The 23817-nt window shown below is 38.9% G+C and overlaps 1 protein-coding gene across 1 annotated transcript in view; it reads left to right on the top strand.

Annotated features, from left to right (window-relative positions):
- Positions 1–1654: 1654 nt before the first annotated feature.
- OLFM3 (olfactomedin 3) overlaps positions 1655–23817 on the top strand; it is a 56171-nt gene continuing 34008 nt past the window's right edge. The window contains exon 1 of the mRNA XM_039556014.1: positions 1655–1992. Coding sequence (XP_039411948.1) covers positions 1924–1992 — 69 coding nt within the window. The 5' untranslated portion in view covers positions 1655–1923. The remainder of the gene's footprint in view (positions 1993–23817) is intronic.

Genomic DNA, 23817 nt, shown 5'->3' with positions numbered 1-23817 from the left:
TTCAATAGTGTCTGTATCAGAAGGGATTCTCTTTCCATTGTTGACCCTAGCATGTCAATGAAATCTAATTCATAATTTCCTTTCCATGACATAAGGAAACATAATTTGTAGATCTACCTTCCAAGGAAATGAAAGATTGTATCTCTGTAAAAGATACTGCTGATGAAAAGGGGATGTCTAAGACATCTTAACATAAAACATAAATTTTAATTCACTCACAAAAGAAAATCTAGTTATTGTAATCCCAGAAGAAATCAGAAATGTAATAAAACACTGGAAAACACAAGAAAAGTCAGCATTTTTGATCTGGGAACACTATGCCAAGGATACACAATCTTTTCAGATAGCCTGAAAGCACAACAGTTTCTGCTCCATTTGTCTTTCAGCAGTAGTCTTAGCTCTTGAAGGCAAAGACACCAATCTTGTAGACTTGGAGACAGTTAGAAAATCATGTCTGTTCACACTAATCCTAGCATCCTCCCAAGCATGGGGTTTTGTTTTGTCTGGAGTTTGGTATTTTTACACTGAAGTTTTGCTTTTTTAAGGAACTTTTTAGTCCATTTTCCTCTTAGTTAAGATTATACAGCACCTAAAAAAAAAGGCACAACAGTGTTGGCCTTTCTGTGCTAGATATTGAAAAAGCACACAGTATAGCCCTCAGAGAATCTAGTTAAGACCAAAAAATAGCCAACTATAAAGCTATTTTTACCACACAAGACTGAAAAACACATTTATAATAACCTTGACTGTGACATAAATAAGACTACCCTACCCATACATTTTGAGTTTGAGTCTTCTAAGGGAAAGTAATTGAGCCATTAAGACGCTTCGTCCATGTTAACAGGATAGTGCTGTTATATTCACTTGAGCCATGTTCAGCTGCTGAACGCGCGTCCCTGAGGAAGCCAAATCCCATTGCTGCCTGTCCTGTGAAACCGACCTGCGAAACCGACCTGCACAGGCGGACAGGAGCCAAGCCAGAGCCCAGGCTGGCAAAGCAGCGTCGTCTGACTGCAAAGACGCTGGCTGATGTAGGCAAAAAGAAACTCCTGGTTGCCCTTGAGAAGGTTTTCAAGGGTTCCTCTCAGCAAACGACCTTCACCCGCCTGCATGTGCACAGGCTTTCCCACCTCAGCTCACAGGTCAAACCAAGGAGACACGATAGTCCCTTGCTGCCCATGGGCCAGCTGGAGAGCACAGGTGGCTTTACCCTCACCAGGGCTCAGTCAAGCCCTGACTTAACTTTCTAGATGGAGGTGCGAAAGGGATTCCACTGAGGAAAACCCCGTCCTCGCAGCTCCCTACATCAACCCACCCTTGCCATGGTGCCAGGGGTTTTTTCGGGAGAGCGGCTCCTCCCCGCCTACAGCCGCACTCCACAGAGGAGCGGGCCTCCGCCGGCCCTGCCGGGAGCGGTAACCCGCAGTTGGGTGCGGGGCCGGGCGCTAACCCACGGCCGGGTGCGGCGTCGGTGGAGCCGCCCCTCATGGGGGCACCGCGCCCCGCAGCGGCCCGGCCGCGCCTCCCCCTCAGCCCGCGGCTGCTGCCCGGAGCCCGCGCCCCCTGCCCGCGCTCCCTCCCGGCGGCGCTGATGTCACATCCGCCGCCCGCTCCCGCGCCCGTCCAGCCGCGCTGGCTCCGCCGTCTCCCGGGCCCAAACTTTTGCGGTGGGCTGGCCGGGGGGAGGGGCGGGGTGGGACGGGGCCGCGGAGCCGCTCCGCCAGCTCGAGCAGCGCCGTCCTCGCCCCCCCTCCCCGCGCCGAGGCTGCCTGCGGAATGAGCGTCCCCCGGGCGGCTGCCGCTGCCGCCTCCACTCGGGCTCCGGCGGGCGGGCAGAGAGCGCGGCTGCCGGCGCGGTCGCTGCGGCGGGAGCGGAGTGAATGACCGAGAGGAGCGGCGCGGAGAGGCAGCCCCGGGATCAGGATGCGGGCGCCCGCCAGCATCCTCAACCTCCTGCTGCTGTCCTTGCTGGCCGGCCTCGATCCCTCCAAGGTAGGAGCCGACCGGGCGGCAAGTTCGCAGCGGCGGACCCGGCCCGCACACGGCGTATGCGGTAGCGGGCGAAGCGCCGGATAGCTCCGGGGAGAAGCGGGCGCGTGTCCTTGGCTGTCCGAGCGGCCAGGCGGGAGAGCTCGTGTCGGGAGCGGCTGGCCCCGGTTCCCGGCGTGGCGGCCGGGGCGGGGGGCGCGGTGCCCGCCGTCAGCGGGGTGCGGGCGCCATGCAGCGCGGCCCTGGGCCCCGGCGCGCAGGGCAGGGCACCGCCGCACCCCGCAGCTGCCCGGGGCCCCGGCAGCACCGCTCGCTCGCAGGAGCTGTGTCCGCCGCAGAGGGACGGGGCTGCCGTGCGGGCTGCCGCGGCCCCAGCCCGGTAGCTGTCCAAGGCCGGTGGCTGTCCAGCGCAAACCAGCGGCGATCCATCCCGCTCCAGGCAAGGAGGCACTTATAGCGCTGGGTGACTGCACCAGTTCTGGGGAAGCAGCGAGGCGCTGGAAGCAGGGATCGGCAGCCTCCGACTGGAATAAAATTGTTTAGAGTGAAACTGGAGGCGTCACGTGAAGACACTGAATTTAGTACTGTAGCCACACTCCGGGCTGCTGCAGAGTTTTGTTATTTACAAACGTGGTCAAGTCACCAAGAGATCGCAGCTGATATTGAAATAATGATAAAAGTAAACAATAGGTTTTAGCCATACAGCCTGGCTTGTGAAGGAGATTTCAGATTAAGTAATTTGGAAAATCGGAATTGCACTCTACCACTTACAATAATGACTGAACAGGTCTGCAGATGTCTCTAGAGCTGTATTTTATAGATGTAGAGCTTGTCTCATTTGTCGTTTTTTGTGGCATACAGTCTTGAAACTGTGAGCATTATAGAAACGTGACAAGAGAAAACATTGCTATAGTATTGCAGTCCATTACCAGTAGCAGTCCGTGCCATGTTGCCACAATTGGTATTGCATGTTGGTGAATGTCATTTTAATGATACCAGTTAGGTACCAGACAACCATGTGAGGCAATGTTCAGCTCTTCTGGCAGGTTTTTCATTTAAAATAAAGGTATTAATCATATAAAAATATGTACTGAATGTCCAACAATATGGAATGGATGCTCCTCATTAAAAACAAAAACAGAACCTAAAAAGCAATTCAGTGGAAATCTGATTTACAGCTGCAGTATTCTGACTGCTTTTCAGTCAGTAAGATACAGTAACAAAAAAGCAAAGGGGATAGTGGATTAATAACATTATCTAAGAAATTAGTTATATCAGTTCTATTAAATAAGAGCTATTTGAAAGTATCAGGTATTGCTGTGCCGGTAAGGGGACATATCAGGCAATGCACACACAGGAGTTTCACATCTGTGTGAATAGCAGCACATGGTCTCATTATAACTACAGGTTTCCACACACTCATTTTCTTTCTGTCTTCTGTTACCCTTAGCAAGATCTGTCAAAGAGGCTGCATAAAAGCAGGAAAAGCAAATTTGTATCATTCTCTGTCCACAGAAGAGTAAAACCACTAATGAAGCAAAAGAGCTGGCAGAAAAATTCTTTTTAGTTCAGGCCCCAAAATAACACTGGGAAAAAATGTTCCATCTTATGTCTCTGTCACCATCCAGCACTGAAAACCAGGATGAGGCACTGGAAAGAAATGGCACAAATGAACTTTGGAAACTTTGCTTCTAGCCCTTTTTGCTGTGGCAGGCTGTGCAGAGGGCATGAAAATGGCCTTTTATTCATCACTCCTTGTGACATTTCCAGAGATATTCAGATGTTCTTTCCAGGCTCTTTTGACTTTGTCAAGGGTCAGGAATAAAAAATCACAGAAGTCTTTAAGATTAGATTAAAATTAGAGCCCTTAGTCAAAATCTGTTTTTTATTGGATCTAACTGGATTTTCATAAATTAAAAAAAGTGAGATCAAATGGATCCTACACCACATTAAATATAAAAAGGTGTAACATGGAAAATAGTAATTAAATTTTGTTGACTGTGAACAATACATCTCATATTTCTGTGGAAAATTACATATGTAAAAAATGTTTACAACATTTTTCTAGCAAAAAAGTACAAGTTCTGACTGCAGACTCACTTCAGAAATGGAATTAGTGCTTAATTATTTATCTTGCTTTATGCTAAATTGAAATAGAATATTAATTTTCTGCCCTACAGGTTGGGAAGCAAATCTATGACATGAAACTAATTGTAGGAAACAACGGGATGGGAAATTCTTTCTTTTCCAGAAAGAATTGTGCAGTATGCTCATGCCTAGAAAGACAACTTTTACGTGCCCTTGCCACTCACAAACTTACTAGCTTAGGGAAATGAATCACGAGAGATATTTCCAGTATACACAATACAATTTCTAGTCATGGCCTACATAATTTTCAGGTAATAATTTATTTTATTGATCAACTATTTTAAAATAATGCCTTGGGCAGTAAAAAAAAATAATACTAGGCTATCATTAACTCAAGACTGCTGTCCACAGGCACTCTTATTATGACACAGATATTGTGCTGAATTTACTCAGTTATTTACTGATAGTAAAGTGTTTAAGTATCGCCATCTTATGGTAAAATATGTAACAAAAATTTATATATGGTTTATTCCCCAAACTCTGAAACATTAGGATTTTATTTCAACCGCAGCAGTTTACTGCCCGTGCTTTTGAATTCTTTCATTTTAAGCTCAGTATAAATTATTGATCAACTGAAAAAATTCTTCTTTAATAAATGGAAGGCAGCTCACTAATGATAAATTATAACACAGTGCTAATTACTGAATATCAATTTAAGATACTTATTAAATGCTATATTTTTTTACTTTATTCTATTTTTTATCTGTATTTACATAGGATTTTTTTTTCATTATCCATGATAATATATTTCATTAAAGATTTATTTCCAACAGGGTGCCTAGACATTCATCAGGAAGCCAGATACAGTGATAGGACTTGGATATAAAATTTTCCTTTCTCCTGGTCATAAGTGCAGTATCTTGAAAGAAGGAAGTATCCAATATTAGGAAATTTCTAAGAGTTACTGCTAGATGGCATCTCTGTACTGCTTTTCTCCACCTGGATTTTTCTGTAATGACCTTCACAGTATGTAAAGTGGACTTCTTTTGTAAGGGTTGCTTTGCTGACCATCACTTGATAATCACAGTGGTATGACCAAGTAAGCATTTTATAGTGTGATAAAGCTGTTCCACATAGAAATCAAGCTCAGCATTTTTCCAAGTATAGATGGCATTTTGTAAGTTTAGTTTTTGAAATCTAAATAGATCTGATAAATATGTTCATGTTTCAATGCAGTTAATGACCTTTAGGCCTTTAAATTTTATAATGGCTTTATATCCTTCATATAGGATATGTATATGCCGTTTGTTTTCCATTATTTGAATTTTGAGAAAAAATACGCCAAGTGCAATCCCAGACAAAAACTAAGTGCAGTATTATTAAGGACAGTTACAGAAAGGAACTGTGATTTATATTCATTGTACAGGATAAGAGGATGGTTGGGAATATTAACACTAAAAAATAAAAGCTGATTTGAAATCAGTCATCTGTTTTGGAATGCTTAAACTTTGCATCTTTGGAATGGCTGTGTTTCTAGATTTTAAAAATCTATGATTTTCACGCAATCAGACTATACAAATAGCCACTAAAATCTTTATTTTTCCCAGATTTCAAGAACTTGTCAGTAGGCAGGGTGCACTACTTTAGTGCTGCTTAGCAATACAACTTAATTGATCCATATTGCAGGAATTTATAAGAATCCTATGTACAGCAAAGGCTTACCACAATACACTATTGTACTGAAAAAGACTCATAGGACTACAGTACACTGCAAAATTATATCTCATTACCTGCTTGGAAATTAATTTACTCTGTTTCCTACGGTATTAGTACTTAGTCAATATGAAAACCATTCCTAATTATTTAACCCCCAAGGTTTAAGAATGTTCTAAATCATTAATTGCTGAATGTGGTCAACTCTCACTTGGTGTCTACTCTCCCGTTTCTGAGGATCATGACTCAAGAGCCATTGAGGAACATCCTGTTACTGTCAATATGCCCTGGGCTCTCTCCCAGGTGTCATTCCAGTTATTTTACTCTCACTCTAGTAACTTCAGTCAATATGTAAAGACCCAAGATTGTAGTTAACACTGCTTGCTCTTCCTGCAGTAATCAATACAGTGCCTTTCTAGCCTTCCAGTCCTGGGAAAAAAGATGTATTTCCTATTTATGTACACACAAAGACATCCCTCCATCATTACATTATATAAAATCACTGAAAGGTATTCATTACATCATTGTAAGTCACATATATTAAGATATTGGAAGAGAATATGCAAAAACACACACGTGAGTGACAACTGGATGAGTGCTAACTCCCCTGTATCTATCAGATATCACGTGGTCTTTAAGGGCTTTTTAAAACTCGTGATGCTATGGGAAGAGGTCTTTTTTTTCTCTGGCTAAAATCCGATTCCTTTGTTGCTCATGAGTGTTATGACTTCTACTCATTTGAATGCACTCAAAACCAATTATATATGTTATACAAAATCTCAAAAATAGTTTTGTATGTATACATATACACAGACTTATCCTCACAGGAAAAAATTATTTTTCCAGTAGAGGCATATTGCCTTCAGGTAACCAAGCTTCCACCTTTCTTCTACGTTTGGCCAAGTCATAAGCCAGTGAAAGAGAATCAATTCACAAAGTCTGCAAAGAAGAAAAAGCTGAAGCACAGAAGGCAACTATCAGGAACAGGAAATGCAGTATTAAAGCTATTAAAACAACATCAACTCTAAAAAATTGTGTTTCTGGTTGGCTGCAGATTTAACAGTTGTGTTAAAATTTCAAGGTCAAATATGTGAAATTCATAAGGGACCTATTAAGAAATGAACAGGGAGTCTAGAGAGGGGGCACTGAAATCCCCTTTTTCAAAACTGCAGTATGACAAAAATGCTTCAGGGCATCACTTAGGCATTCTTAGTGAATCTTGACTGAAAAGCCAGGGAAAATTCAGAGGCATTCTGTAAATCTATGCAGCAGTAGTCTGGGAAAAGTCCTCTCAAGGACCATCTTTCACAAGAACACCAATCTATCCTACTGCTTCACTCCACAAGGCAGGAGATTTCTTGCCTGAGACCAAACCTAGAGAAAGCAAGGACTCTGTGTGCCTAGGATTGAGTATAGAATTCTTTTCATGAGTGAGAATTCGGAAATAGTGTAACAGTTACCTTACTTTCAGAGTTTCAGAAATTCTTGGATTTACCTCAGAATTCCAGACCACATCTCTTGTTCACGTGTTTTTAAACCAAGATATGTGACCCAAGCACATGGTTCTATCCACGTTAATCATTCCACCTGAGAACCTGGCCAGCAGAATTCTTAGTCCTCTAAGTCAGTAAAAAACCAGAAATGCAATAGCAATACATATTACTCTTAAAAGTGCTTTCAAATCTATCTTGGACATGACCTTAGTCTATGTCACAGCATTACTTCCAAGATTCAGTGACACTTTTAAGCATGGACTGCAGCTTCTGATTTTTTCCTTAGTGACTCAAAGAAAACTGACCTTCTATCAGCAGCATAATCTACTAGAACACTTGAAACTATTTCAAAAACATTACTATTTTTATTGTCTTTGTTTTAATTCCTGACATTAAGGGGCTTTAAAGTCTAGACTTGGTTTTATTTGAAATCGAAGAATTTGTATTTCTGTCTTAAAGAGCCATCAAGACAGCAAAATGCAAAATAACAAGGCACACTGAATGGATTAGTTTATCTCCATTCCATCCCTTTTGGAATAGGACTAACATATTTTTTTGTAAATAAGGAAATAACTGATGTATCAGATAAAAAAAGTTAGTATTCTTTGTCTGCTTAGGCACGTGTTGTCTAAAACTAGATGATGTCTAGTCTTCATCTTTACTGGCCAGCTTCTAGAGATGGTTTCCTAATAACTACTTTTTCTGACAGCAGGACTGTTTCATACCAATTAACTGAATACACCACAAAATGTGTGCCTGCTTAGGGAAGGAAACAGAGCACAAAATATTGGTGATAAAAGCAGTTGACATTGAGAAGTAACTGTCTCAATGGATACAGGAGTGTACACAAGAATTGCTTACTGAAAGGTTCATGACAGAGGTTTACAGATCAGAAAAGCTAAAGAAACAACCAGCTATGTTTTTCATAAGTCAGTAAACAATCTCAAATTGGAATTTGAGTTATAGCCCAAAGTAGATTGAATACCAGGCCTATGGATATGGAGTTGTGTGAATTCTTACCCAGCTGCTTCTGTAGCTATGTCTTTTCACAAGAAAGGAAAACATTTTATGTAATTACTCATAAAATATGCAGCCCTCTTTATTTAAAACATTTTTTTCCTCAGGAGGAATTAAAGAAACTTTAATATTCTGACCTCTGTTTCAGACTTTTAAATCACTTAAGTAACTAACCTAAAGCAGCCCCAGATAACACAAATGCAGTGGTTTTCATCCTGCATTCCCCTGAAGAGCAGTCATCTGTCTGCTGCGCTGCCTTCTAACCAAACAAATCCTTGTAACTATGATTTAATGATTCTGTTTACTTATTTCACTGAAAAGCATGTATCAGTCAGCATAACAGCAGCTTAAGCAAATTCTGGAAACAAGCAGCCCTCTTCACTGCTGTGGTTTTGGGAAACAGTGTTTGCATCCTCCTCAAGCTATAAAGTAACCCATAAGGGGGCAGCCAGAACAATTGGAAAAAACTAACTCCATTCTGAGTGACAAGTGAGGGAACTCTCTTATTAAGAGCCAGTCATAATATGGTGAATATTATTCTTAAATTATTGTGGCATATTATTAAAAAAGAGTTTATAGAGATCTGCATGGGCTTCCTTTCTTAGAACCACAGCTATAGGAATATACTTCAAATTGTGTTTCAGTGTATCCGTCTCAAGGAGACAACTAAGCACGTAAGTATTTTTCCAGGTATGAAATTATAAAACTATTTGAGTTTGGACTTCAGATTTAAAATTAGATTTACAAAAATATGAACTTCAGCATTTAGAATACAGTAATACTTGTGGTGACAGCAAATATTATTGATCTGAGATCTCATTATAAACACAAACCTATCACACACTTCCTTACTCATATTAAATGGGGATGTTCAGTCTCGGCCTCCCTACTACAATTATTTTTTTCCTATTCTTTTTGTATAACCTCCTACATCTTATTTGAACTGTTTTACTTTCTTAAATAAGACTGTGCATTTTCAATATATGGTGTTGGGATGTTTTTCCCAAGAAAATATGCAGAAGTCAGTGTAGTTGTAACAAAATATTGTACTGAGTAACCAACAGTACATAGAATAGATGATGGTACAAAAAAGGTAGATCCAGCTGTAGATACAAGCACTCTGTTCTCAGTTCTGAAAGCCGTGTGATAGGTTTGAATTTATAATGAGATCTCAGATCAATATTTTTTGCTATCATCACAGGTGTTTCTAGGCACCTGCATAAAGAATACAGATATATATGTCAGGCAGAGTAGCCTAAATGCAAAAATTGCTGCTGACCTGTTTTCCGTCCTGTCTCTGAATACATGCACAATTATCAAAACACCAAAACCATATGTGTTAGCAATCTCCCGTGAGAATCAGCTGCAGCCTCAAGCAGAGAGGATGGTCTCCTGCATTTCTGAATTTTTAAAGCCTCAAGTTCCCTTCTGACTCTTTAACCTAGAGGCTAATCCTACTGCCACCTCTGCCTGCCATGTAACAGGCAGGAATTCACTGACTTCCAGATACCTCCTCAGTCTCCAACAAAAACTTCACAAGCGCTCTTGCTTTTCTTTGTGGTTAATATGTTGATATTAAAATGATATGGACTTTACTATTCAACAAGCTCAACAGTATGTATGTGTAATAACATCTGCAATTAAACTAGATATGCAAAAATGTAGCTGAAAGGCAAATGAGTAAACTGGAAGCTATTCCATACTATGTCACACAAAAATTAGTTTCCAGTCTTACAGAAGTCTCCTGGCCCTGAAAAATACACTGAAACCAGATGCAAAGAATAAAAGAAGTTCCTCTAAGGTAGGAGGGTATGTAAATAGTAGGAGTGGCTATGTCTTTACCTTTTTACTGAATTTTCATGTAAAACTCCTGAAGTTACATATGCACCACATAATTCTACGTTCTTTGATGTAACAGGTTCACTTATGACATCAAGAAATCTGTCAGCTGTGTCTCATACAAGGTTAAATACCTGGTTTGCATTCTAATCCTTTTCAATAGGAAGGTTAAAATAATTTTTAATGACCTGCTATACTCGTTCTGCAGACACTGCTAAAATAAATACTTCCATATCAGTAGATGATGCAGATATATATTTCTACCTTGTTTTCTTTCCATACATCTTGCTGTGATCAGCAATCTGTCCAGCACAATTCAAGAAGCTCAGATTTCTGTGCTGTAGTTGTCTTTTGCTGATCTTTGCCCTCTGGACTTGCTTTCTCATAAAGCCACACACATCTGCTGCTCAAGTCAATGAACGTGAATATCTTCACTGCGGTGATAGAGTAAAATAAGTGTATCCAGAGTTCTGGGTACTGACCTTGCATTTACATGTGACATCTCACAACACCAGCAATGTTCTGTCCTTCCTTTAAAACACCAAAATAGAACTTTAGCCTACAGACATATGTGTGTGTGTAGATAGATATAGATATAGTTCCCCTCTTATTTGTCAATGAAAAAGAGCATGCATTTGAAGAAAATTTTGAATGGAAATATTTACTGAATCAATGTTCTCAGAATGCCCCATTTATTTAGACCATGGTATTTATCTTTTTTAGAGACAAAGTTCTCCCTCTCTAAGGTGGTCTTTCTCGTCTCAAGCAGAAGAAAAACTCTATTGGCTAAAACACTCAGTCATCATTAAAAGTATTTCATGAAGCAATAACTTGATTTTGTGAGCACCACCAGGGATTAGATTATGGAATTTTAGAGCAGGCAGGGAAGTAGTTTCTCATCCCCAAAATACCCTTATTTATACTTCAGTCAGTGCTAGCTTTCCCCCTCTTCCTTTTCCCACTCTGAGCTTCAGAGGGCAGCACATGAGGATGACCACAAATGCCACTCATCTGTTCTTCCAACTCCTTCAACATCGTCTGTGTGTGGAGAGATGTACAAGCAGATCTGTTCCTCTACTTGTCAGACTAGACAATGAAATTATGCTGGTGGCTGTGATTCACAAGGAGAAGGAATGTGTTGGCTCAATTTGAGTTTCTTCCAGCCTGAGCGAGTGGTGAAGAAACATTCTTCCTTTGGAGATTTCGAAACCAAAAGAAGACAGAATGACATGGCTCCCCTGATGTCTCTGATAAGGCTGCTGTACAAGAAGCCACCAGGCAATACATAGAGCCTCAAATTTTAATTTTTTGAGAAAATGAAGGAAAAGGGATTTTGATGCAATACTGGCAGTAGTTGAAGTATTCAAATTTGCCCAGTTCTAGATTTGTCGAGTAAAAAAGCTACATGAATGGCTAAGGTCACCACTGTTGCTTGTACAGAAGAAAAATTTACCCAGATCCTATTGGCATTCATATTATATTCACCAGTGTCTTTCAGGAATAAAATAATTTGCTCGTGCTAATAGCTCTCTCCCATTTAGAAATAGCACAGAAATTAAGTAAGGTCAAGACTGGTTAGGCCAGTGGGTCCATTGTCTGTGCAAAGGACATGACCAGTTCCTGTTTTCTCATATGATTCCCCAAATCACTTTTTAAAAGATGGTAAGAGTGATGGTAGTTACTGAAAAATATGCCTGATAAGCCCTAACTGCCCAGTTCTTCTGGTAAATAGACACAAGATTGCATCTTTCCTCCAAAATTTTCCCAAACCACATGCAATTAGATATCATCCAACACTGACATTCCTATCCTCATTAGCATTCTTGGATATATGCTATTTGTATTTTGTGATTTTCTGGTTTTAATAGCCTCTTTTACTTAAGAATGACCAATATTACCTTTTCACTTTCTAGTCCCTCTGGGCCCCTACCTTCAGAAACTTTTCTTTTAGGCAAATATTTTTGTGTTGAATTATCACTCTTTTTTTATCCATTGTCATAAATTTCTTACAGTTATAATAATTTACTGTATCATATCATCTGTGTTTTCCCAAACCAATGATGCAGATTTTATGAAACTAATAAATGGGATATTTTTCTTTTCTAGCACATCTGCTTCCTCTGCAAAAAATCTGCTATCATTAGCTAATTTAATACCAAAGTCCTTAGGCTTCTGCTTTCTTCTCTCTCCAAAATGCTGATTGTTATCCTGTACCCACACACTTCTTGTTTGCAATCTTGGAATGCTTTCTGGCTGGCTACGTCCCTTAGAGATTCCCCTAACAGCCAGGGATTTGTGTTTGGCATTCGGTTTTCTTTAGAGGATGCCTTCTTTTACCTGCAATCTTTTTGATATTTTTTGGTTTTGAGAGATTAAGAGTTTTGCTAAGTTTCCTTCTGTATTATTTCATATGCTAAATTTTGTTATTTCTATTTTCTTTACTAATAATTGAAATTAATTCCTCTGAGCTACAAATAAGAGCATGTCAAGCCAAATTCTCTGTTTACCTAAGAAAAATATCCCAGACTTAGATCAACTCACATGATTGTGGTTCATGCCTCATGTATGTTTGATTTTACTTAAGAGTCTGTAACAGACTGATCTTGTAACTTGTTCATTGGACTGGGAAGACTTTCAGCTATCCTTCCAAGCGCATATATCCAAGTTCTGGATCAGTTATTCCCATTAGTATCAGTTTAATTAAAATGCTTCACGTCAGGCATTGGGCAGGGCAGGGCGTGGAGGAAGGGAGGTCAAAGAACCTACCACAGCCTAAAGGAGCCATTTTTTATACATTTACTGTTTTGGGAAGGCCTTTTATAACACAAGTCTGTTGGAACAAAGTGTTGACTGTAACATGAGGAGCTAATGATCATCACACCTACCACCATCAACTTAGACATTAGGTGAAGAAATATTTTAAATAATCTACTTGGTTATTTTAATCTTTTTGAAAAATAATATCCCGTCAGACCATTCACATTTGGTGATCAGTCATATTACTTCAGAGTCTCTGCATTTTCCACTGAATTCTTTGAATTCAGAACATTTTAAGATTGGCAACATCCTGTTAGAGACATGTTCACACCAAACAGAGCATGTCCTCCCCTTTTCCGGTCAGTAGGGCTTTGCACTTCCATTTTCATTAGGACCAGCATACTCAGACCCACAGGCACTGATGCTGAAGGGATTCTTGCCTGACAAAATCACAAGGGTGATTCCACAGTATAAGTGAGTGCCATGTGGAGATCAGCTTGAACAGTAACTGGCTGAAAGACCAAAGATAGCACTGGAGGTAATAGGAACTTCAGAACAAACCCTTAAATGCCTGACTATAAATGCAGGCTATGCCACTGCTGACTCTTAAAAGTGAGCTCGAAATCCAACTCAAAGCTGTATGCAAGACCACCTGCACTGTTTGCCTTGAGACAACAACTTCTGTTGTCACATGGCACCAAAATTGTTTGAATTGTGTCGTGTGAAACAATACATAAATTATATAAATGCACAAGATACAAGCCCTACAGGATAAAATGCAAAATCTGTCTCAAATGAACAGGCTGTGAAACAGAGTTTGTGATAAAAAGAAGAACGAAAGCAATAAGCTAAATAGTGGACATATTGTGAAAAATGTACATATTGTGAAAAATGTACTAGGTACTCTGAAAAATGCAAAGAACAGGCTTAGAAAGGGAAGATAAGAAATCCAAATGATACAATGGGAGATTAGAATAAATAATTGTACTGGGAACAGCCTGAAAACACTGAAAATGGAAATACCTGAAAAAACTTGCTAACATCTAAAGACTATTTTGTCTTTCATAAAGGCACTGACCTATTAATAAAAATAAGACTAACAGTACCCAAGTAGATTGAGACTGGGATATATTTCATTAAAAAATACACTGCTGAGTGCCTAAAGAAAGCCCTATGACTATATCTTCCTCTGCTCATCCATCAGTTGTGAATTAGAATGTTACCATACCTTTGGTCAGCAGGCCTGTGCCCATCAAAGGTCACGTGGACAGAAGATTATTGTGAACAAGCACATCAGTGCAAGATGCATATGAAGAAAGTGAGGATGAAAAAGCAAATTTTTCAATATTCATATTTCTTAACACACTGCCCTCAGTAGATGGGAAAGAAAACAGAAGTAAAATCTTCCACAAATAGTTGTTCCAATTTTTAAACAAACGTAGGTCCAAAATTGTTTGTACTACTTTCCTATCAAGCAAAATCAGTGACGAAGCAGAATGTTAGGTGAATACTATAATTTTGAATACACATTTATAATTTATACTTGCATTTATATAAGATAACAAATTTTGTGTGCTCACTTAAGAAATACCAGTATATTTATGGCTTATCAATCCAAAGTTGCTCAAATTTTAGCATTCAGATTTGTGAAATATTCATAAAATAGCTGTGCAGTAGAAATTATTTATAGAAATGTTGCTGAAAATAGCACTCTTTGTAAACTGATTCTAGTAAAAGAGAAAGCTAATTTTGTTAAATTGTTTAGATCAAATTATCTGCTTAGCCTTATTATTGAGTATACAGTGCAGTCTATTTTTAACTATTCAGTGGGGCCCTCAGCACTTCTCAGAAGAGTGAGATAAAGCCTAACACATTTCACTGCTGCTGTTCTGGAGGCCTGCTGTGAATATGCAATTATGAATGGATTCAGAGTGTGAATTTGCTTTGAACTGTACTGTCTTTTATTGTGTTTCTGGGAACTGCTAAGCCATCCTGTTCTGTTTCCATCCAGAGTTTTTGTCTTTTGAGGACATCATACACTACTGCAGAAGAAATAACAGATATCCTCCATATGAGAAAGAGTAAGCAGAGCAAACAACATGACTGCTATTATGGGATTCACATGGGATTTGTATAGGACAATCTCAAGACAATAGATTTCCTTATTCTGTAGCTAGAAAGAGAATATGTTGGAGTCTGAGGTACAACTAAAATGCCTCAGGAGCCCTAGGCCAGTGTTTCTGCACAAGGACCCATGGAGCTGCAAACACTATCTGCACTGCAGCAGCGAAGCAGTGGCAAAGACTGAGGACTGACTTATGGCCATATCTCTGGTCTCTGAGAAATGCTGCAGCCCCTGAGCACTGTCAGAAGTCAGAAAAGTTACAGCAGTTGAGGATCTGACCCTAACTAAATTTCTAGTTGTAATTTTGTGGTGTTGCTGCGTCTAGAGTGATCCTGCCATCCCCAAGCCAGTAATTACTGGCTATGCCTGGGCCTGACATCTGCACAGCACTAAAAAGTTAGAGAGATAAGCCAAAATCTGGCCACCATTATTTAATATCCTTGCCCCCATTTTCTTTCTTCCCTCCTCCTCACTAAAGGAATCCTAAACTGAAATAACAAGAAATTTTTTGCATCATTTCTGTCACCAAAGGTTCTCAGAGAAGTCAGGGTGAGTGAGGACCCATTCTAGTGCCAGTAAGAAGACTATTTTCCGTGTAGTGGAATTCTCAATTGCCTTTTTTCCTCTCCTTGAAAGCTTTTTAACAAAGAAACTCATGCTGCTATTTACTCCTTGTTCATCATTAGCTAAATAAAACTCCATAGATATTTCATTCTGGTAAAACCTTAATATTCAAATAAACCAACATACTCCAGCAAACATGTTCGTTATTACAGATTACTCTGAGTTGATTGGGCACATATAAAGATTTCTATTCCCCCCTAAACAATAGTTATTTGTTTATTATGTTTGAAAAAAAAAGAAAATCATCCTGAGTGGCTTCCTTCTATTTGTCTGGTGAACCAGTGAGCAAAGGCAATGTCCAGAGAATGAAATTGTGACATCCTTTACATCCTTAGTGGTGTAAACTAGGTACTGTACTGAGGACAGTCACTTCAGGGTTAGTCCTAGATATCACAAGACACAGTGTGCCTCTGTAATTTTTGAGAAGACAGATGCAGTTGCATAATACAGTGACATTTAATGCTTAAGAGTCATCACTAGCAACCACCTTAAGGTACACTCAGAACTGCATTTCATGCACAGAAATGCTTATGGAACTAAACGTTATTTATATTCAGTAAGTATTTTGCTCATCGTTTTTCTATTCGTTATCATGCAGACACTGTTTCATTTTTTGCTAACACCAGGACTGGATACCTATAAAACACAGATATGGTGGTTTGAATTCACACTTCTGGGGGTTTTTAAAGCTCAATTTTCAGGGATTAATTTGAGAACAGTGCAATAGCAGAGTGTGAAAAAGGGAATGGTTCTATTCTTTCTGTGCATAGTGACAGAGAATTTCTTTTACTATGAACACTTGTAACCAAGTAATTATGTTTGGTAAAGAGGCAATATGGAGCAAAATTCTTAATCCTTATCCTGTCTGAGTAAGAATTTAGGGATTTAGCTCTGCATAACGGTTGCTTCACATTATTAGTATATGATTACCTTTACCCTGTGTAATGGTGAGAGAATATGTTGTTACCCAGTGTTTGGAGTTTATTGTACACAATCTAGAAACAAAGTGCATTTATGTGATGTTGTCTCACACATGTATTTATATTCTCCATACATTGTGAAAAAGCATATAAATGTGCTATTTCCTCATACACAAATTATCTTTTAATTATACCAAATCTGCAGCTCACGGGCTAGATTTCAGCACCAGCTATTCAATTACAGTCAGTAGATGTGACTTCCAGGTCTGCCACCCTTGCTGTCACTCCAGGGCTGTAGCAATTTAACTGTAGGTTCATATCTGTGACAAGAACACACATTCTTCTTATCACATAGAAAGTAACAGGATTTTAGAACTCCTCTTTATTGCTAGGCTGGACTGAACACATTAAAATATTATGACATCCTTAGATTAAATTCCCTCTCTAAATTAAAATCATTTTTATTATCAAAGAGAAATTAAGGAGAAATTTGAAACACAATGAAATGGAAAATAATTCAGTCAGACTTGTTCCAAACTTAAATACTTAATGTCTTTCTGTGAATTCAGAAAGAATTCTTCGGTTGACCAAAGAACCCAAGCTTGGATAACCTACAATCAACCCATGTGAAGCAGTGTTGTGGAGTCCCTCTGAAAAGCTCCCATGGCACTTAGGAGATGGCTGATTAACTGCACTGCTGGGACAGCTTCCCCTCCATGGAGTTTCCACAGCATGCCTATCAGGAAACCATCACTGTACAATCAGTCTACTCCTTACTGACTGAACCTCCAAAGATGAAAGTGCAGTAGAATTATTTGCCAAGTGACACAAATTGATCCCTTGTCCTTAATAAAAATTGTGTTCCAAAACCTTCAAGCTTTTCTAGCATGCAGAGTACAACTCATTCCCAGATGAAGTGAGACCATTCTTTCCCTCTTTATAAAATTGTAAAGAAAGCCTTTGGAACCTATATAGGTCATCTACCTCCAAATTATGCCCTGGGGATACAATTTGCAGTGATCATTAGATTGGTTTACTATTATATGAACAGCACAAAGAAAGAATTGTTTCCCCCTTTAATCCAAAGATGTTAATTATTGCTATTAATAAAAGAAAGTATTTACTATTCTTGTCACACTGCCTCATTTGCAATGGCTGATTATCTTGGGAAGAGAATTGTTTTTGTATTCCTCCCTATTCTGAAATTCTGTGTAGCTCCCTGTGGGAAGAACAAAAGAAGAGGACTCATTCTTCCTCAGCAGTCACACAGCTGATCTCACAATATGATGCTGAGTTCATAATGCTTCCAAGTGTTTACCAAAATAAAAGAGAGAATGCTGTTTGTTGTGTTTAACTTCAGATTATGCAATTTCAGGAATATATCCTCCTGTACCAATGAGAGGAGGGAAGGACTGATCCAGAGCTCAGTTTGGTTTTAATGTTTCTTGCTCTTTCCATTCTTACTCCTTCCCCGTTTACAAAAGGAATAATGTAGAAGAAAAAGTATTTGTAAAGGGACACAGGAGGGACCCTTCCTTTGTTCACTTTGACACTTATTTGGCATTTATTTTATCTCATTTTGGCAAAATTACATTGCAGCTGTCTGGAAGTGATATTTAATCTATTATGAACTCTGCATGAAGTATTTTTAGATTTGATTTTGGTGAGCCTCCTCTTAGTAAATTATTTCTAATTCATATGAGTTGCATGAACCCGAGAGCTCCATTAACTAACCTTCATTATGCCTTCTCCTCACTTCATAGTCTGAGCTCACATACAAACACAAAGGAAAGCTATAAATGAAACAGCGTCTTAAAAAAGATTCCAAACTTATGAAACAAACTACTGATTTAAGGAGGCACAGCTACCTTATCTATGCTAAAGTCCCACCATTGTTGTGTCTGACTGGTTTTATTGGACCAGAGCCTAATCAATAGTTTCTGACAGTAACCTTGCTTTCTTGTCAGCTCAGAAGAGCTTGTTTTCTGTCCTTCTGCTGCCCTCTAAAAACATCCTTCATTTAAACAGTATTTTGAGGGATCCTATCCCCCCACTTTAATCTCAAATGAAAAGCAAAAAAGTCTCTCAAGTACTTCAGAATTTTTTCTCCTTCCCAGTTCACTCCCTCCACCCAGAAACAAATCTTGTGCTACCTACCTTCATCAGAACACTCACAAAATCATAGAAGATAAACTAGAAACAGAAGCTTGAAAATGTGTTTAATGCATTCCTCCAAAACAGAACAATTTAACATACTTGCATCATAAACTCTTAGCCCTGCATCATCCTAGAAATACAACTGAAATTTGAGTGCTTTATGCTGACAGATGGTGTCATAAGAGCATTTTCCGAAAAGTGAAGTGAATACATTTATCTCAAACTAAGAATTCAGGCCATGCAGCTCTTCCCTTTTGCTCTAAAGTCTTCAAAATCAGTGAATTTATCATCTGAGCATTACAGAGTTCTCAGTCCTCCTAATTTGTAACTATGCATTGAGCTGGCTGTTGGAATGTGCAGGTGTGATTAAGCAGATCTAAATACTGTGCTATGGAAAAGAAAGAAAACAGTTGATCAAGTTAGTGCTTGATCAACAAATTATATGTGGCCTGTAGTTCAAGAATGTTATTCTAAAGATAACTGGCATACCTTATGTTCCCCTTTAGGCTTTATATCACTTCCAGTTCATTAACTCCTTTGTTAGTGTTGTCTCAGTTATAAAAGATGGTAGCTTATATTGTGTCTTTTAAAAACATGGTCCAAAGAAGGACTTTCCCCTGGATTCCTTGGAAGGTTTCTTAGAGCCCTTCTGTTTCAGCTGACAGGATGGTGCTTGTATTACAACAGCCTGAGCCTCCCTCCTTCAGCACTGGTCAAGGTCTGGGTTCAGAAAGTGGGGGTGTTGCTGTCTTCTGGAAGTGCTCTTCTCTTTAGTATAGGACAGGACACACTTGCCTGGAAAGGTTTAGCTCAGTGCTCCTATTTCAGAAACCCACTAAAACACCGATATCTGTGAAGTCAGTGATACTTGGTCATTGCAAGTAGCAATGTACTGATTGATGGAAAATACGACATTTTTATGAATTCATATTATATTTTATAAAACTCTAAAAAGTTGCAGTACAGATTCCTCAAATCTAAGTGCCCTTTTCAGTGAGTAATCAATAATTTACATACTACTTCAAGAGCAGAGGCAGAACTCGTGTTCAGAGTCTTACGCATAATCCTTTAGGTATAGCATATCCATGAATCTGTATCATGAGTAAGCAAAAATAAGTGCTGAAATAACAATCAGTAAGGTTCCATAAAGTGAAATACGAGGTTTTCTCTCATAATTTCAGGGATTAAATAATCAATTCATACAGAAAATTCTCTCCAGTTGTTGATTAGAACAAAAGATATTTTGCTGGGTCATAAAATTTTTTATTCATACTTACATTCCTTTGTGCTTCAGTAAAACTAAATCAGTCTAGGGTAGTGTAATTCTTCCATGCATGGAATAAAAACCATCCAAAAGCACCACTGTACGTAAGATTTTCAGTGATATATGCGCACTCCTTTACTACTGATAAGGAACTCAGGAGAAACAGTAACACACCAGTCCTTTTCTCTTAAATTTGTATGTCAGTACTAGCACCTGGCATTTGTGCTGCATTTTCCTAGAGATTACAGGTTTGCCTTTCAGGAACCTCTGACGTGTATCCAGTAAAAACACCCGAGAAGGACTGACATGGTTATAAATCTCTTGCTGCTGCAGCCTTGGAGTTGCCAGGAGTCCCTGCTTATCACAGCATAACCCAGAGCTGAGTGCAGCCTATGATGCCAACAAATGTCTCAGAAGTCCGGGAAGAAAGACAGTGCACAAGAGAGTCATGTAATCCAGAGAGCTCTTCATGCTCAGACATCTTTTCTCAGCCAGTGCAGGACAGCTAGAAGGTCCCAATGCGTCCTAACACAAACCAGAAAGCTCCTGGTTCTTGATTTATGTCAGCCTTCACTCTTACACTTCTGTCCTGCTCTCCCTGTGAAACAGCTCAGTTTTCAGCTGCAGTAATTTTCTTTGGCAGACTGTTAGTGTATTACCCAGTAGGAGCACCATACTAGACTGAGGAAAAGTCTTTTGAAAGGATCATTATAGAATGAGGAATAAAGAATATTACCTTGTTGAGTTATTTTTATTTGTATTCCTCTTCCCTGCTGTCTTCTTTTATCTTACATTAGCATGTGAAGTAATTTTTTTCTTTTTTTTCCTCTTCTACAATAGATTGCAGACAACTGTTTGCCAACCCAGAAGGCTTAAATTTACAGTATGAATACGGACTGTGAATTGCCTTAGATTCTTTGTAATTACTGAAGACTGACTTTGTGCAGCAATGTTACTGGCGTATAGAGTGCTGGAAGGCTTTTATCCTAATGGTTACATTCAGAACACATAAAACAGCGTACTGTGTTACAGCTGCACTGCAGTTCATATGCCTTTGGCATGAGTAACAGCTTTAAGTAATTTGGAATTATAATCTGTCCTTCAACATCTGCTAAAGCACATTCATGTTTAGGGGTGCTTTCCTTTTCCAAGATACTGATATTCCTGACTGTCAGCCCTTTCAGTTTCTATTGCATTTTTAAAGGGTCTATATTGTCATATCAGCTCCACTATTTTCCTCTGATTGTCTTAGAGATAAATAATATTTGATTATCTTCTCTACAGGCATCTAGTATTTAAAATTTGAAAATTTTCACATGAAGATTGTAGGGCCAGTTTTCTCTTTTTTATTTTTTGGAAAGTTCCTTGAGAATTCTTTTGTCTAATGGAGCAGCACTTGCACTTCGTGCTCTGAAACAATGTTGTTTTCAATTCATTACATAAGGAGAAATGGGGCATCTTGTGAAGTAAGCATTAGAATATGAAGTCAGAAAGTCTGCACTGCTAAGCCAGATTGGTCTTTGGGGAAATTGGATGTTTCCACTCCACTAAAAAGCTATTATAATAACATTCTTCTGACTGCCAAGCAAGCTGCACTAGAGATTTCATTTGCTCCCTGCTTAATGTATCTGACTTCTAATACCTCACTTTTGAGTCAAAGCAAGAGATTTTACCTTTTTTTCTGTGACTCTCTTGCTCCTACTGATTCCCAACCTTCATTCCTTTATTGGTTTAATTAGATTCTAGTATCCTTGCCAAGTTCAGGACAACATAAACTTGCAGCAGTGCAGGAACAATATCTTCTGAATTAAACAGTAATTCCTCCAAGACTCAAAGTGCAAAGAGAAAGAGTAAAAACAATAAATGACATTTGTATCTAGATAGCATTTGCATTATACATTCAACCTTGGCTTTCCAGCTTTATCTCTAGAGCACAGTGCTACTGAGGTAAGAGCTGAAGCGTCTCATCTGCCCTGTAAACCAGGATTTTTCATCTCCTCCACTCTGCCTTCTTGCTGTGGTGTGTTACCTGATCTTGTTACGTTTTGAAAAAAATATTTACAAATCCAATATATTCTGTCTCTAAGACTGCTGATCAGCTCAAGGGATTTATAGATGTGACATTTCCTGTACGTCTAGGAATTCATAGCAGAAATGAAAGTCTTCAAGGAACACTGATTGAGAGATTAATTTGTGCTTTGCTATCTGGTCTACATATAGTGCACAGTCCAAAATTTATTTATAGGTAATTCATTATGCCCTCAAGGAACAATGAGGAAAGTCTATACTACATAAGGAAGGCTTTATCATACTAGAAAGATTTAGCAAAGCTAAGTCTACAGTCTCATGTCTCAGTTACTTAATACAGGTACCCTTAAGCTATAACTTCTAGGAGAGTCTTTGACCCTGCAAGGAAGGATGGAAAATCTGGAGCCAGATTACAGAGTTCTTCTGAAAAGATCCACATCTGTGAATCTCATCTGAACTCAATTGTTCTAACCCCAGAAAGCAAACTGTAGCACAGAAAACTCATACACGTTAAGGGAGCGTTCTAGGTTCATATACATATATGAGCCAGGTAAAATTTTTAGGAAGTTATATCATTTATTGAACCAACAGATAGAGAAAATGGTTTGCTAAGGGAAAAAAATCAGCAATTTAAATGGCTTAAGAAACCATAACCAGGAGTTATGAATAATGAAAAATACACAAGAGCTAAAAACAGCTCAGACATGGAACTTAAAAATGTACAAGAATGAAAGACTTCCAGAAGCAAAACATGAGGGCAGAATTCAGGATAAAGCAAGATTGCTTGAATGTCCCCATTTAGGTGTGGTTTTGTAGCCTGCTTTCCAGGCACTGGAGCACTCCCATAAGCTGTGGGGATAAGTAACTCACCAAGCAACAAAATAAACGTATTTCAGGTCTATCAAATTTTCAAAAGAAATAAAGTGCATAAGCTGATATTTATTCTAAACACTTTGAAATAAGAATTTGTTGCTTAGCCAAAAATATCCATTCTTGTTACCAATAAGCCATTGAATTTATGTGAAATGACTTGATTGACAAGTTTCTGAGGATGAAAAAGTCATTTACAACCTAAGGACTTGTCTCTTTCACCTCTAAAAGGAAGTTTTTGAGAACATTTCTTTTTATATCAGTCATATAATAAAATCTCCAATGATAAATTTAATATTTTAAATGCATCAGAATATTTTTAATTCATACTATGGATGAAAAATGCGCATGTCATGAACTTTATCCACTGAGTTTTCCTTTAACTCATGAACTTATCTGTATCCTTAGTTTGCTAAACAACATATTAAAAATCTCACCGTCCAGAGCAGAGCTTAACAATGTCAGCAAAGATAATCTATCCAAACCAAGAGGATTGTGATATATCTCTTGTGTAAATCATGCAATTCATGCTTGGCCTTTAAACTGATTTTGATTATTTGACTATAATGAGCAAAAACTGTCTGCAAAGTGACTGTCATTTAATTAAGTTACTCCACAGCTAAAACTTAGCTCTTTATTTTAAAACTCCCCTTAAATCCTTCCAGGAAAATGTGGTATAAATTCAAGTCGGGTTTTGTTGAAGTGCCCTTCAGGAAATGACTTGTATTACCTGTAAAACATGTGTGTGGTAATAAAACAAGAAGAGCTCCCAACAGGCATAATTTAGGAAAGTACTATTAACAGCCTTCCGGCTCAAGTTGTCATCCCTTGCATCAGATACAAGAGCTGCAGAAGTCTGTTTCCTAAACAGTCTAAAGTAGATGAGAAGCTGCAACAAGCTAACACTTGGTTTCTTGGGCTTTATTTCTACCA

This window comes from Corvus cornix, chromosome 8 (genome assembly GCF_000738735.6).
Source record: "Corvus cornix cornix isolate S_Up_H32 chromosome 8, ASM73873v5, whole genome shotgun sequence".
NCBI lineage: Eukaryota > Metazoa > Chordata > Aves > Passeriformes > Corvidae > Corvus > Corvus cornix.
This window is presented reverse-complemented; position numbering and strand designations above follow the sequence as displayed.